Here is a 17,089-nt window from a genome sequence, read left to right as displayed (position 1 = left end):
AAAGAGATATGGCATGGGTTGGAAGGACTGTTTTTAGTCAGGACCCTGGACAGCTCACCCATGGTAACAGGCGGGAAGGCAAGGTATATAAAGCCCAGGTACACGTGGGAGGATGCCTGGGAGCCAAGTGAGAGCATGAGGAAGTTCTCTTCTACTGGTTTCCTTTTCTCTGAAGTAAGAAGCAAGGTCAGCTAAGAAGGATAATAGGGAGGAGGTATTGGGAGTTGGAATAGAGAAAGAGAAGGGGCTTCACAGGGCTGTAGGAGTCAAATGGAGTAGTGGTGACAAGAAGGTTCATATCCTAGCTCTGCCACATATTAGCCATGTGACCATGGGTAAGTTTTCTAACCTCCTTAAACCTCAGTTTCCTCTTATACAAAATTGGGATAACAATACTGCCAACATCACTGCTTTGTGGTGTGGGTGAAAAGAGATCATGGAGAAGCAATCAGAAGCACTACTAAATGGCAAGCACTCGGTATATTTTGGCTGTTATCTGCTATTATACATTAGGCACTCAATGCCTTATCAATGAATGGATAGGTTGTGATATTTTATGTCCACTCTCTTTTCAGGAGGTTTGTTCTCACCAAGCTTCAAGTCATCCCCAAAGGAGCATTTTCGGGATTTGGGGACCTGGAGAAAATGTATGTACCTGAGCAGTGTGTGAATGCTTCATATGGGCTATGGGCAGCAACCTCAGACCACATCTAGCATGATTCTCTGTGCTTAGGAACCAGAATAACACACTAAGTGAAGGTTTTGCACCTTGTCCCATTGTATTTCCTTACCACAGTTCCTAAACAGTAGTGTGAAATCTTTCAGCATGTGGCCACTGAAATAAGCATAAGGTCAATCCAAGCAATTCTCACTTTTTTGGTATAAGGTGTTGCTCCCAAAGTACCTGTGAGTGAAAGCTTTATAAATCAAAACCTATTTTCTCTGCTGACATCCATTCTTTTTAAGAGATACTCTCTATTAATTAACTATTAATAGAGTTAATTATTATTAACTCTGATTAATTTTTAATTGACAGCAGGGCCTAACATTTGTGCTTTAGAGATTTTCTGGACTTCTTGTTCCTAAGCCATGCTGACAAGTGGTAAGTCATAATATAAACATTCAAAAGTATTGGGAAAGTTTAGAGCACTGAGGATGATTTCCTTTGAAAAGAGAAGACTTTTGTTAATGTAAACACTTGCTTTTTACTGGGCTAGTGTAATGTAGGGGTTTCCCCACATAGGCTTTTCTCAAAGTAGGGTAGAGTAAGAAAAAACAGCAAATTCTTTCATGCTTAAGGTAACCCACCCTGCCTTTGAAGGTCCTTGATCCCATCCCCTAGGCTTTTAGGGATGGGAAAAGTGTTTTTCACCACAGCCAGAATCTAGAACTTAATGACAGTAAGTACACCAACAGATAGATGGATTACACAGAAGAGAATGGTTTTTTTCATTATAAGAATAAAGCAATGCCCACCCCCACCCCCCCCCGCAGTTATATAAGCTTCCCTTCTTTAAGCCATTCAATTTTTGTCTTGGTTCTTTCACCACACTTTTAAAAAGAACACTTGCCCAGGTCTGAGGAAGCAAGAAAGAAATCCATTAATGAAAGAAACACAAAGCAGAGAGAGTGGCAATGTGTTTGAGCAGTTATGTCAACTGCTTAGAGGAGGTTGGTCAGAATCCTGGGTCTGAGTGTTAATTTTAATATAAACTTACTGTGTAACCTTGATTAAATCACCTTATCTCTCAGAACCTTGGCTTCCTCATCTGTGTATTAAAGAAGGAGATTTTAAAGGGGGAGGTAGCTTATGTGATCTCTGATTTCTATGTGCAAGCATCTCCCAGTTGGATAAGAGTCCAGTTTAAGACCTGAGTCTTCAATGTTTACAATTCTTGAAGACATTCAACACGCACAGAAACTGGGAGATGGGGCACTCATCTGAGCAGAGCTCACCAAGGAAAACAGGGAAGGAACAGAGTAGGAGAGCTTTTGACTCAAGGTGTATTCCTGGATGGATCAGCTATTGCCCTGCCTGGAATTAACAGAGACTAGGTGACTATTGGATAGGTCTCGCCCTCCGCACCGCCCCCCCCAGCCAAAAGTTCTGTAATTACATAGAAATAATTCTAAAGACAGGAATCCCAGGTACTACAAATAATTCACCTTAATAAATTCAATCCAGCAAACGTGACTGACCTCTCATTGGGTACTCAGGTTACCATGAGACCTTCCTTTGGCAATAGATAGTTGATCTGAGCTGACATAGCAATAATCCCAGAGACAGAACAGCTGGTTCAGAAACTCAACTTCCTCAGACGCAGGTTGTCCATTTCTACCTCATGCCTTTATTAGTCAGCCTGCACTGCCACAGATGCCAGAAAAATTAATCTTATGTTTTCAATACTTTTTATGTCCTAAGGTTTCCAAAACATTCCAGAGCAGAGAACCAAGTACCGAACTGAACTCTGAACAGACTATTTGTACCCTTCAGTCCTTATGCTCTCCTTCATCCATTGTCTCACCTCCTATTCTTGGTCACTGATAAGTTCTCAACTCCTTTCCACAGTTATGTTCTGCATTTATGTTCTTCCTCCTATTTTTAACCAGTTTTCTGAACTTAATAAATATTGGCTTCCTCTTCAATATCTCCCTCTTCACAAATCACAAAATCCCTTTCACTCATTCTGCACATGTGGCCCAGTTTCACATATCCTTATTAAAAAGAAGGGGAGAGGGCTTCCCTGGTGGTGCAGTGGTTGAGAATCCGCCTGCCGATGCAGGGGACGCGGGTTCGTGCCCCGGTCCGGGAAGATCCCATGTGCCGCGGAGTGGCTGGGCCCGTGAGCCATGGCCGCTGAGCCTGCACGTCCGGAGCCTGTGCTCCGCAACAGGAGAGGCCACAACAGTGAGAGGCCCGCGTACCACAAAAAAAAAAAAAAAAAAAAAAAGAAGGGGAGAAAGCTTTCTGGATAAATCCTGCTTTCCTTCCCTGCTACCACCCTCTCTCTTCCCCATCACTGACACTCTTTTGAAAAAGCAGCCCGTATTCACTGCCCCTCTATCCTTTCCGTTCAGTCACTCCTCAGCCTGTCCTCTTGCTATTCAACCACAAATTCTCTAACACTATTACTCTATCAAAGGTCCCAACAATACCAAAACTGTCAGAACTAATGACTTCTACTTTGTCCTCTTAGTATTTAACCGATAGGTAGCTTTTGATTACACTGACCGTTCATGCCATCCTTCTCAATACTCTTTCCCCTTTTAACGTCGGTGACACCACATCCTCCTGCCTGTCCTCTGAACCTTCCAGACTACTCCATAACCAGTTCTGTCCCTTTTCTTTTTCCTCAGTTGCCCCTCAAAAGTTCAGATATTCCAGGGTGCCAGTTTGGGCCATTTTCTTTTTTTATAGTCACATCCTCATTATTATTTATCAATTATATCTTACTACCAGGGCTCCTAAACCTTCATCTGCAAACCCCACCTCTCTTCTGAGGCCATAATTCTTGTTTTGAAATGGAGGGATTCCTCAATTTCTACCCTTAAGTGAACCACAAGTGCCTCAAATTCAGCATATCCAGACAAACCCATTATCTTTACCCTTAAATTTCTCATCTTCCCATATTGCCCAGTGAATAACATCACCATCTGCCCAGATCCCCAAGCAAGAAAATTCAGTCTCCCTTGACTCATGTGCCTTCTCTCTTTCTTCTGTGCAGGTGCTCTTTCAGCTCTATTGACTCCCTCTCAAAACTATCTCTGGAACCCTGTCCTCATCTTACCCCTGCAGCTATGAGGTTTAAAGTCACGTGCACAGCCTACTGCATGAGACTGCTCTGCCTGTCCCAGCTCCAATCTCCCACCACTCTGTTTCCAGACCTGCTCTGCTCAAAATCCCTCTAGGGACCATCACTGCTATAGGTTTCAGTCTTAAGTCTCTGACACAGAAATCAAAGCTCATTATCTCCCACCATACACAGTATACCCCACACTTTTGCCACGTAGGAAGATTTGCCATTTCCCAAGCACTACCATTACCAGACATCGTATTGCTTATTTAGAATGTGACGGCTGGTTCTTTGGACAATGCCTGGCACGTAGACCAAAAAATAGGTGCAGGTGAAGGTATAAACGAACAAGTGAACAAATATACTTTCACACTGGTCTTATAGAGATGCTGTCTTTCTGCCTAAAATTCCACTTGATAGAAGCCTGCTTTTCCCCCAAGAGGCAGAGCAAATGTTTACCCCCCAACCCCTGTACAGCCTTTCCAGAACTCTCCCAGTGCTTCCAAACCATAATCTCGTGCTTGTAGTAGCAACAGCATATTTATCAGATTGCATTTGGAGTTTACACGTTTTTCCAGATCCTTACGATTGTTCTTTCAGAACAAGGTCAGAGTGTAACTTAACTTTGTATTAAGTACAACACCAAGTCCTGTTGTTTTATCTCCTGGCTGCACCTCTAATCTATCCATCCACTCATCTCCTTCTCCAGCTACCATAATCTTGTCCTGGAAAACTGCACCAGTCTTCTACTTGTACCTCCCCATCCACCAGCATGCTCTCCCCTCACCCTCATCCATTCTCTACAAAGCAACCAGAGTGACATTTTCTAAATTCATACCTAATCATGTCACCTTCAACACCTGGTACATCTGGTACACACGCACACACTCTCGCGCGCGCGCTCTCTCTCTCTCCATACCTTACTGCTGCTCTTAACATAAAAAAGAAACTACACTGCTCACATTTTCTCCTTTGCTCTACTGGCCCTTCTTCAGTTCATAAAAGGTACCATGTTACGCGGCCTACCATGGGCCTTGCTTGCTCCTTCCGACTAGAACTTCCTTTCCACTCTGCCCTCTTAATTTAGTCAGTTCCTCCTCATTCTTCAGACCCTGACACCAGTATCACTTGCCCAGGAACGCTCCCCTGACCTCCCCAACTAGGACAAAACCTCCTGCTAATATAATACACTCTCATATCACCACTAAACTCTAGGTGGTGACTATCATTTTAACACTCTTACACTTACTTATGTATTAATTGAATTAATCTCTAACTCCCCTATTGGACTGTAAGTTCCATTAGCACAAGGACATGATAGCCTTTACTCATTATTGGATCCATGGTGTCTCACACAGAGTCAGGTACCTACAATAAATATCTGATAAATGCACAAATAAAAATGAACAAATATAAGTAGTTGGAGAGAGAAGATACCCAGATATAACAAGAAAATACTAACCCGTAGGGATGATAATGATAACTGATGGAGGAGTTAACAGACATACAGACACTGGCTGAGACTCTACTCTGATCTAGGCACTTACATGGCTATCATTTAAAATCAAACCCAGGACAACAATATGTGCAAAATGAGTGATACAAACATTGTATTTGTTCGGACTCTTTCTGTTGTGTGAGGGCAGAAGAAAGTAAACCTCAAACAGGCTGAAGAAAAGAAGGGAGTTTAATGGCTCATTTAACTTGATAGTCAGCGAGAAGGAATGGCTTTAGAAACAGCTCTATTCAGGTTCAAGGTCCTTAGGACTTGGCCTCTCCCCCTCTCTCTGGTCTCCCTTCACTATGTTCATTCCAGCCCTGAGCCCCACCCTTGGTGGTAAGAAAGCAGTAGCAGTCCTGCCTTCAAACATCATCTCAGGTTCTATTCAGGGGGAATGTGCTGCCCTTTTTCTTGCTCAATCCCATAAAAGTCTTAAGATTTAAGTCTGACTTGCTGAGATCACACAACCATCCCTGGACCAACCACTGCAGCTAGGAGAATGTAATGCTCAAATTGGCTGTGGCCTGGGTAATGGGCTCCATACCTAGAGGTGAGAACACCTACCCAACCACATGGATTTGGAATGGGGGAGGGAGATCCACAAACAAAAACTGAGGCCACTGCTGAAAAAAAAAAAAAAAAGTGGAGACTAGATGCCGGTAGTTGGGAGCAAACAATGAATGTCTAAAAAGAAAATTAGTCCTCTTCTCATCCAGAAGAGAGAGGGCTTTGTGACCTGGGTAGTTGGAGATTTGCTACATTTGATTCTTCCCCCTTCTTCCTGTTAGAATAATTGAAAGAATCCAGTAACTCTGCCCCAATCCATGCTAATCCATATTTCATTAATCCAGCTTAACCCACCCGCCTCTGCTTCTAAACGAAGTCAAGAGGGAACGGAGTCTTTTGGTAGAAGTGGAGCAGGAGCTTCTCCAATAGAAATGAAATGATCACTGTCACACCTTAGCTTTCCTCAGCATCGCTCTCTCAAACCTCCCGACTCTTCACTGCCTTGGGACTGACTCGGGGAAAAGGAAATCATTAAACTCTCTGCAGTGTGAAGTGGCTTTTCAAAGTGCACTGTAAACTGTTTACCTTATCTTTAATTATTTTGGAGTCATATATCAGCTTGGTATAAAGTGTGAAGACTACACTAAATAGGGTGGAGGGGAGGAGGTGACAATGTGGTGATTTATGGTAACCAGAAAAATTATGTATGGAAATGAGTGCAATTTAAAAACACATCTACGTGCTATTGTAACACTGGAGGGGGAAGAAAAGCCAGTGTATAATAAAATATCTTTGAAAATAGGAGCATGATGAATATGTAAATGAGACCAAGCAACATCAGCTGAGATATGGTATATGCAGATGAGACGGCAAAGAGCCAAAATGTGAAACAGCTCCCAAACCATAAATATGAACCATATAAAATTCATCTGAAATATTCATGATAACATAAGGACAAAAAGTATAATCAAGTGATTTATTCACATATAAAAATGAGAATACTAGTCTGACACTCCAGCCTCCACCCCCAGATCACTGGGGGAAGAAAAGTTAACAGAGGGACTTTTACAGGAAGAGATTTATTGAATGAAAACGGTTGCAAGCACACTAAAAAAGCTGAATATCCTCCAATTCTCATTTCTTCGGGCTCATTCAGCACAGATAAAGGGAAAGAAAATAAGTCAGGTAACTAAAATACTAATGGCACCGGTGCTAGAAAATTTGGGTTCCAATCTGCTTTGCCTCCCTAACGTTTCCTTAGGTCTGTTCCTACTCTGACCATCTGTGATTCTGAGAGTTAATGAGCAAAGAAGCCTTGAGTCCCACTTACTGAAATAAAGCAAGAAGGAAAGGCTGATGATTCTACAGGCTTCTGATAAAAAACTGAAGGTCAGTGTTGGAGTGTCTGGACCTCTGAATGGGAAGAGGGGATCTGAATCCCAGGGCAAAAAAAAAAAAAAAGTGATAATGAGGTTCAGGTTGTACTTTAGAATCATCTGGGGAACTTCTAAAAAATTATTTTAAAAAATAATGCATAAGCTTGACTGTCATTTCCAGGGATTTTTCATTCTATCTGCCTAGGGTAGGGCCAAGGATTGATCATTTTTTAAAACTCCCTTGATTATTCTAATATACATTCACAGGTGAAAGCTACTGAGTGGATGATATTTAAGTCTGAATCCAATGTGTAGAAAGAGTATTCACCACAACATGTATAGTGTATCTACATGGTGTGGTTGAAGGACAATAAACAGAGGGCAGGTGGTAGGAGAGGAGGTCATAGAAGAAGCTGGGGTAAGGTCATGGAGAACCTATAGGCCATGGGGAAAAGTTTGAGTGTCATAGTGAGTGTGATGGAAATTACATGGGTTATTTTGAGCAACTAACTATCTGACTTGGATTTGTTAAAGTTCACTTGCACACACAGATTTTGATTTACTAATATTTTGTTAAGAATTTTTGTGTCTATATTTGTAGAGATGTTAGCCTGTATATTTCTTTTCTTATAATTGCTCTGTTTTGTTTTGTTATACTGGTGCTATAAAATGAGTTGGGAAGTGTCCCCTCATCCTCTGTATCTTGAAAGAGTTGGTTACAATAAGGAAAGAATACCTTTTTTCCACAAACGGTGCTGAATCAACTCGGTATTCATATGGGAAAAAAAAAAAACCTCAACCCTTACCTCATGTCATATACAAAATCTACCTCTAAACAGATCATATTCTTAAACGTAAAAGCTAAAACTTTAAAACATCTAGAAGAAAATATAGGAGAAAATCTTCACAATCTTGGGATAGGCAAAGATTTCTTAAATAGGACACAAAAAGCATAAGATCAGATTTTATTTTGATGAAGTGAAAATAAAATCTCTGCTCTTCAAAAGACCAGCTATCAGGAAAATAAAAAACCAAGCCACAGGCGGGGAGAAAAATATTTCCAAAACATGCTTCTGAAAAAGGACTTGTATTAAGAATATATAAAGAACTCTTAAAAGTGAAAAATAAGTAGATAAACAATCCAATTGAAAATAGGCAAAAGATCTGAATGGATACTTCCCAAAGATACACAAATGGACAATAAGCACATGAAAAGATATTCAACATTAGTGGCCATTACAGAAATGAATTTTAAAACCTTAAAGAAATACCATTACATACCCACACCCACTAGAATAGCTAGAATTAAAGACTGACAGTATAGGCATTGGTGAAACTGCGGAGTGACTGGAACTCTCATATGTATCTGGTGAGACTGCAAAATAGTACAACCCCTTTGGGAAACAGTTTGACAGTTCCTTATGAAGTATTTATCCAAGAGAAATGAAAACATATGTCCACACAAAGACTTGTTCAAGAATGTTCATAACAGATTTTATTCATAATAGCTCCAAACGAAAAACAATCCAAGTACTCTTCACCAGGTCACTGGGTAAACAAATTATGTTCTATTCATACAACAGAGTATGAATAAGTAATAAAAGGGAATAAACTACTAACACAACAACATGGATGAGTCTCAAGCATTTATACTAAGGCAAAGAAATGAAACACAAAAGAATATACCATACAGCAAATAATTCTATTTATATGAAACTTGAAGAAAGAATATCTAATCCATTGTGACAGGAAGCACATCAGTACTTGTTGGGGCCAAGGGTGATGGTGGGGATTGTCTGGGAAGGGGTGCAAAGGAAATTGTAAGGCTGATGGAGATGTTCTATATCTTGATTGTGATGGTTGTTACAAAATATATGAATTTGTAAAAACTCCTCGAAGAGATAAATTGAGTGAATAGTATTATTTGTTAAATTACACTTCAATAAATAAAGCTGATTGTCTAAAATCAACATTTTTTCAGCACCTATTTGGGCCCAGGTGTTTTAAGTACATTTCAGTTAATCTGCACTTTATAGACAGGGATAGTGAAATTCAGAAAAGGTAAGCAATCAACTAGCATCAGAGAGTTCTTTTGCAGGGAAGCTAGGATCTGAACCCAAGGTAATCTGGTTCTTTCGGCTACACAAGGCTTCTTTTTTGTTGGCGTCTACCATTTTCCAGAATCATTCTGCTAAAGTAAAAAGCAACAAAGGGGAGGATTAAGGCTGTGAAAGCTTCCTTTGATGTCATTTAAAATTAGAAGAGAGGATTTCTGTGCCTAAGCACTTAGAATTGCCATAAACCAGAACATAGAGTCATAGAGGAGACAGTCATAGAGGAGAGGAAACCTCTCCTGGGACAGTCATAGAGGAGAGGAAACCTCTTCTTGGAATATTTTTTTCACCTTCAAGTTTCAGTGTGCCAACTCATTTCTGGGTAAAGATCCTGCTGAGACTGGCTTTAGTTCAAGGCTTCGCAAACCAGGCTGCCTCTTAAGTTGCAAATTAACTTAGTCAGCAGTTGGGAAATGTAAAAGTTGGGCCAATTAAGTTGTCATTATTGACCCAGGTCAAACATGAGTTAGTGTCTAGAAGGTGAAAGTCCTTATTTCCTGTTCTCCATAAATATTCTGAAAATAAGTATTTTTGTTGTATTTACTGCTTCAACCAAGAACACAAGAAGCCATTTTCTTGTCACTTTTTGGATTGATGTGGTTTTAGTATTTCCATTAAGTCTCCTTATTTTCAACTGTTTCTAGGTGGGTCCTCAAAATAAACTCTACAATATCTAATAGCTGCCCAGATCAGAAAAGAGAATAATTTATTAGCTTTGCATTTATATGCATTTAGTTTTGTTTTGTTTTTTCACTTGTTTGTTTTCACTTTGATTTCTTTCTATGTGTGCATGGTGGGGAGGAGTCTGATAAAGGAAACAGAGTTCCTGAGATCTAGTAATTTTATGGATGCCTTCAACCTTATATTCATTATAACTGTCCACATCTCAGTCCCTTCTGTTTTATCCATGAAGGTAGTGTAGGGTTTCCTTTGCTGGAAGAGATTCCAAAAAAGGGAATACTCAAAGAATACAGATGAGAGCCCCATTGACTGAATCAGCTCAGGCTACTGTAATAAAATACTGGATTGGGTGGCTTAAACAACAGACATTTAAATTTCACAGTTCTAAGAGCCCAAGATTAGAAGTCCAAGTGGGAGAACCCACTCCCTGCCTTTTCTCTGTATCTCCACATGGTTAAGAGAGAGCTCTGGTCTCTTTATTCCCTTATGTGGGCACCAATCCCATCATGAGAGCTCCACCTCCATGACCTTATCCAATTATTTCCCAAAGTCCCCATCTCCAAATTCCACCACACTGGGAATTAGGGCCTAAACATATGAATTTGGGGTGGGGCGGGGAGAGACACCAACACTCAGTCCATAGCCCCCACTGTGAACTAGCAAGCTTGTAGTATGTATGTATAGGATGTATGTTGTAGATGTTCCCTTGCTTGGGAAAGCACAGATATGCCCTCATTAACATCTTCCATCTCTAGCATCCTCCAGCCTCTTGGCTACTTGATCCTCTAAGGCATTCACGGTCCTAGTGACCTCTGCTCGGTGCCTTTAATTCAGTAGCTAAAGCTTACAGGTGGCAACACTTCACAGAGTTTACTCAAGCCAGGCTTTTTTGGCTTGCCATCAAATACAATCTCCTTCCATTTCTTAATCAACAGCCAAGCAACTTCATCTTCTCTTTCTTTTAAGACTTCTGTTTGCCCTTCTGACATTTCTTGACAAGGAAAGCTGTGGGAAAGACCTTCAAATGTGTTATGTTTGTCAGGGCTCACAGATATACCAGAAAATGAACAGGACTTTTTGTTCTCTCTGCCAGTAACTCATTGTTTGTGTCTACTCAGAGAAGATACAATTAAGGTAGCATAACACTCAAGTGAAAAATAGCCTCGTGGCTCTGCCCTACAGACTCTTGCTAGATTTTTTTTCTAATAGAGTAGTATTAAAATAAAAAGATGCAATCTAAACACAAGCTCCGATCGATGCACAAACTATTTATTTTTATTTCCTCATTTAGCCCATGCCCATCACAACCACATCCATCTGGGCCGTTTATGACTTAATAAGATGCCTTAAGCAGTAAAAGACTCAAATAGGATACACAGCCACCTGCCTACCCACCACCCGTAACAAACAAACTACCTGAATCTTACACTTCAGAAACCTCTTCTGTGGTGCTCAGATCCACTCTGGCTAGCCTACACAGAAACTGAATGATCAGAGATGGGGTTTTACAGTTCAAACCATTCCAGAGGTTAAACAGGCAGACAGAAAAAGCAGAAGAGTGAGGGACAATTGCCAGAGGAGCCTAAGTGAATAAAGTGGAAGTTAACCACCCCAGTGGGTCTGAGATTCTGAGAGAGTCCGGGCACAGAGATAGCAATTGTTGATGCCAAGTGTTTCACAAACATGTAATTTGTGCTTGGATGTGAGCATGCTTTGAAAAGTTAAAAGCGCATACAAATGCAAGGTATGAATTATAAAGAGAGCACATGTGCTCTGCTTCCCATTCATGGTGTCTCAGCTCAACTACATACTGATTACAGATTTTGCCTTTCTCTCTTCTCATATTCCTCTCCAAAGCACCTAGCGTGGGACTGGGCACACTGGAAAGATAATGGCAGGCAAAGTTTGTGAATCTGTCATCTCTGCCCCTGGGGTCCTTTCCCAACTTTTCAGAACCTCTTCCCCAAATCAGGCTCTCAATATTTTTTTTATCTTGCTCTTCATTCTTCTTTCCCAGTAACGATAACAACATCTGAATAATGTAATGGCATTGAAATTCTAAGGAGTTCTGAATTAGATCCTCCAAGACAATTTGCCTTTTTAAAAAGCCATGAAGTGGGTAATGCCACTTCCAAAGGATTGAATTGCTAATGGCGGGATTTTAGTCAACGTGGCAAATGTGCTTAAGGAGATTCGCTTTAATACCTGAAGAATCATATCTAGACTGACTTACTTGTTTGCACTGCAAAGTCCATGTGTACATGAACAGAAATTTGAGGGAAAGATGAGCTTCCTGTAATCACAGACATTAGTGCCTTCAAGGTTCCATCTACTGAGAATGGGCCCCTTCACGGTCTGACACCAGGTGGAGAACTCAGGCTGGTGTCTGTTTTGTTTTGTTTTTCCTTTACTGAATGTTAAAAATTTGGGGTTCCAGTCTTCATGTATTTGTTTAAAATGTGCCCCCTTACACTTTCCCTTATATTTCCTTCCCTGCTTCTCTTCATATGCACATATAGCTTCTCAGTCCAATCAGATAAAACACTTAAGATGTGACTTTCCATTTAGGAAAGCAGACAGTTGCTTTGGGGGGAAAAGGGATGGTGGTTTACTGCAGCACCAAGTTCCATAACAATAACGACAAAAAAAGATACTGCATCGAGGGTAAGTTCTTCACTGACTTCAAGGAAATGAGGCCAAATCAGAAATCACTGGCTGGAGCTTTTTAAAGAGAAGAGATTTATAGGCTTCAGTCAAGTACTCAAGACGAGTGCAGCCTGATGGACGACACCAGCTAATCCATCAAGTGATTTATCAGGGTTCACAGAGTAAATGATTGTGACTTCCATCACTCCCTGAACACCTGTGAGGATGAGGCCTGTAGAGCTAATATGCTTCTTCAAGCCGGGGACACCTCCTCTGACTAGTGTATGTGCTGTTGTGTTTGGTCTATTCTATTTGTGAGCAACTTTAAGAGAGACCAGGCAAACTCAGAGAAGCATAATCCATCCATCAGCCAAGAATACCACAAATTCTTCTTGAGTCACAAAATACATTAATTAGATGAGGAATGATTTGATGAAGCTTATGTGCCAGTCACTGCTAGATGTTCTGGGCAATAAAGATGAAGATACAAAGTCCCTGCTCTCCAGGAGTTCTCAAGGAGAACAGCAACAATCGGTTATCATTTGTTGAGTGATTATTTTGCCAGAAACTGAGATAAGCCACTTTACATGCACTATCTTATTTAATTATCATAACCTCATCATCCCAATTTTACAGCAAGAAGACTGAGTCTAAGGGGTTATGTGACTTGCCCACTGTCACACATCTAATAAAGGGTAGGGCTGGGATGGTGAAACCTGAAAACCAGGCTTTCTGACTCCCATGTTCACAAAGTAACCTATTATTCTGTAATATCTATGAATGCAACAAAAGGAGTCCAGATAATAAATGATATAGGACGGTGATAATCTTGTTCTCTAATGCAGTAAACTAGGAGTCACAGAGTCCTCGTCCATTTTATTCGTAGTAGTAGTTTGAATAGCTTTGCATCGGTTTCCTATTTTACAACTTCAAAACTGCCTCATACACCTATTAGCTCATTTAATCTCACACACCAACCCTTCACTGGCAGCTGGGGCAGGAATTTGAGCCCATCTCACAGGTGAGGAAATGAAATTCAGAGAAGTTTGGTGACTGGTCTGAGATCAACACCTACGAAGTGATAGAGGTGGGATTTCTCAGATGCCACACGCCATGCTTTTTCTCCATAGAATGCTTTGCTTTTTGCAATGCTGTCTCTCATTTATTAAAGAGAAATTACACCTGGAGAGTCTTACAGTCATATCAGTGTAGGATAGTAACAGAGTGTCCAAGTCAGAAGAAAAAAGTAACCCTTATATTTCTGCCAAGTACATAAACTTTATATACACGTGCTCAGCATTTCTCATACTTTCCACTCAGTCTTGAGCACTTGGCAGTGGGGAAAAAAAAAAAAAAGACGCCCTAGGAATGGATGGATGTCTGGTCCAAGAAGTGAAAATCCAAGTGCAAAACTGGTCTTTTTCCTGCCAAAGAGGAAATGCTCTAATAGGGTGGGTCCATTATTAAAAACTGGTCCATGCTATTTCATCAAAACACCATTTTTTAAAGGAAATTTCCTAAGTCAGCTATATTTATTGGCTTTTCTTCTTCCTGCTTTTGCCTACTCCCCTTTGTCTCTCCTTGGAATTAACATTCTAGTAACATGTAGATTTAACCAGAACTTCCTAGCCAAGATACAGAATTTCACCTCTGTAAGAAAGGATTTTTCTTTTAGTTAAATGCAGTGAGCATTTTATGACTTTCTACTAAGTGTCTCCTACATCATGGCATCTCAAATCTTAATGTGTATACAAATCACCGGGGATCTAACTCATATGGAGAGTCTGACTAAGGAGGTCTGGGTGGGACCCGAGATTCTGCAGTGCTACCCAGCTCCCAGGTGATACCAACACTGCTAGTCCACGGTCCAGAAGGAGTAACAAGATCTATAAAAATACCAGTCCTGTGTAAGGAGGTATATGGTGGAGGAGTCAAGAGAAATGGACCCTTAGGTTGCTTCCATGTCCTGGCTATGGTAAACGGAGCTGCAATGAACATTGTGGTACATGACTCTTTTTGAATTATGGTTTTCTCAGGGTATATGCCCAGTAGTGGGATTGCGGGGTCGTATGGACCACAATCCCTGCTCTAGTGTAGTTGTCGATAAAATACACCTGAATCAATTAAAGAAAAGCACAGAACAAATGCATAAACATGTGCTCCACTGCTATAACCAAATGATAGGTAATAGGAAAAAGTTTTCTTATTTTCTTTGTCATTGTCAGATCACATTTAATAGTAAAAACTGTCCTCATTTTTTTAGTATAATTAGTCACTCATGAAAGTATTGTCTCCGTTTCTGAATGTCCCTCTACTGGTACTCTGGAAACACTGCTGGACACTGAAAACTGCAATTCACTTACATCTATTTCAGGAGCAAATCCATTGTACGGCTCATCTGGGCAAATTGAGCCTCAGCACTCCTTCTTGTGGCAGAAGGATATGTATATCTCAGGCAAAAAGTAGGAGACTGAATACAGGCATTTATGTCCTTGCAGTCTGAAGTGGACACAGGTCAAAGGGAAAGCGTAGGTCAAGGTAGCACACGTTTCATTCAAGATCAAGTACAGCTAGAGTCGTGAGTGATATGGGCTGGGGGAAGAGAGATGGAGGAAGGCAGTGAGAATGCTGGAAAGAAACAAAGAGACCGTCTTTGTTCCTTACCCTTCCAGCCAAGGCCAAGAAACATTCCTGGCACAATCAACGAAGCTCACAGGACACCTGGAGCAGAATGAAAGTTATGCTGGTCTGCATGAGTTCCAAGGGAAGAATGCCACAGAGCTAATCACTGGACTGAGATTGCCATTTAATGCCCTTCCGCCACAAGCCATTCATCAACCTTATAGCAGCAACAAGAGTTCATTACCAAGTTCCTGTTTTGCAGATTCTTGAACAAGGTTATGCCTCCAATTTTAAGTGTGGTGTATAAAAGGAATGAGGGAAGGTGGGAGGGTGAGAGGGTTTCTGAAGGGAATGGTAATAAACAGAATAGGTGATCCTCACCAACTGGAAATGTGAATCTCCCCCACCTGCTTATGACTTTGTGCAATCAGAAAGAACACTTCACAAACTCTCAGGTTCATTCTTATTAGAAGTTCCTAAGCTCCTCTTACCAATCTATCTAGTCATTCATCTTTTAGTCAGTCTTCCATATTAGAAGCTGAAAGAGAATATAGGATTTGGTTCTAGCTCCTAAGAAGTTTGTGATGTAGTTATAGAAATAAAAGGAATTCATGTGAAACAGAGGTCACAAACCAGAAGCAACCTCTAAATGTTGCTGTCCAGATCTTGGGTGCTGAAAGCAGTTTGAAGAGATGGGAGTTAGATCAGTGTGGTGCAGAGAAGCCAAAAGAGGTTTTGTGGAGATTTCCATAATCAAAGGAGAGAGAGCAGGGCTTCCCTCGTGGCACAGTGCTTAAGAATCCACCTGCCAACGCAGGGGATACGGATTCGAGCCCTGGTCCGGGAAGATCCCACGTGCCGCGGAGCAGCTAAGCCCGTGTGTCACAACTACTAAGCCCATGTACCACAACTACTGAAGCCCGCGCGCCTAGAGCCTGTGCTCCACAACAAGAGAAGCCACCGCAGTGAGAAGCCCGCGCACCGCAACGAAGAGTAGCCCCTGCTCGCCCGCATGCAGCAACAAAGACCCAATGCAGGCAGAAATAAAATTAAAAAAAAAAAAGAAAAGAAATAAGAAGAATGGCAAAGCTTATTAAAAAAAAAAGGAGAGAGGCCATGTGTTCTGAGTGACAGATATTCACGAAACAAATTCAAAGTCATAATGGGGATCTGAGGTCTCCCTAAAGAGGTCTGCAAGCTCCCACAGTCCTTGTCTTTTGATCACATTATGCACAAAGGGCTCCCACTGAGCTCAGAAAGTTCAAACAGGAGTAGAAGAAAAGAAGATTCATGCACTGGGATAACTGTATCTGAATTCACCAGGATACTGACTCTTTTAATGTCCCACCCATGACTCTGTAGTCAAGATGCTAGGAGATTGTCCATCAATATCCAGATAGTGTAATGGTCGGTGTACAATAGACAGACTCAAATTACATCTAAAACTGTTTAGTCTCATTGATTTGGGGGAACTGTTGTTAAGAAGGCCGGCTCTCCATAGACAGACGTCCCTTAGGCTGTCCCTAAAATTCCTGAGTGCTCTCTAAACTTGGGCAGCAAGGAAGTCAGAAAGGGAAATATTCTGCTCTTGCCCAAAAGCAAGAGTTTTCCTGATCTCCTCTGCAGAAAGCCAAGTGAATGCTCACTATTCCCAAGCCTAGCTGTCTCCACTGCAGAAATATGAGAAGGTCTTGGTGTGCTTTTAAAAATGCTCGAAGAGGGCTTCCCGGGCTTCCCTGGTGGCACAGTGGTTGAGAGTCCGCCTGCCGATGCAGGGGACACGGGTTCGTGCCCCGGTCCGGGAAGATCCCACATGTCGCGGAGCGGCTGGGCCCGTGAGCCATGGCC

The 17,089-nt window shown here is 41.3% G+C and overlaps 1 protein-coding gene across 1 annotated transcript in view; it reads left to right on the top strand.

Moving 5' to 3' along the window:
- Positions 1 to 17,089, top strand: part of LOC102975917 (follicle-stimulating hormone receptor) — a 122,358-nt gene that overhangs the window by 74,095 nt on the left and 31,174 nt on the right. The window contains exon 2 of the mRNA XM_024118828.2: positions 576 to 647. Within this exon, the coding sequence (XP_023974596.2) occupies positions 576 to 647 (72 nt within the window). The remainder of the gene's footprint in view (positions 1 to 575; positions 648 to 17,089) is intronic.

The sequence above is a fragment of the Physeter macrocephalus genome, chromosome 12, assembly GCF_002837175.3.
Source record: "Physeter macrocephalus isolate SW-GA chromosome 12, ASM283717v5, whole genome shotgun sequence".
In the NCBI taxonomy this organism is placed as follows: Eukaryota; Metazoa; Chordata; class Mammalia; order Artiodactyla; family Physeteridae; genus Physeter; species Physeter macrocephalus.
The sequence above is the reverse complement of the archived record's forward strand: the minus strand, read 5'-3'. Positions and strand labels throughout refer to the sequence as shown.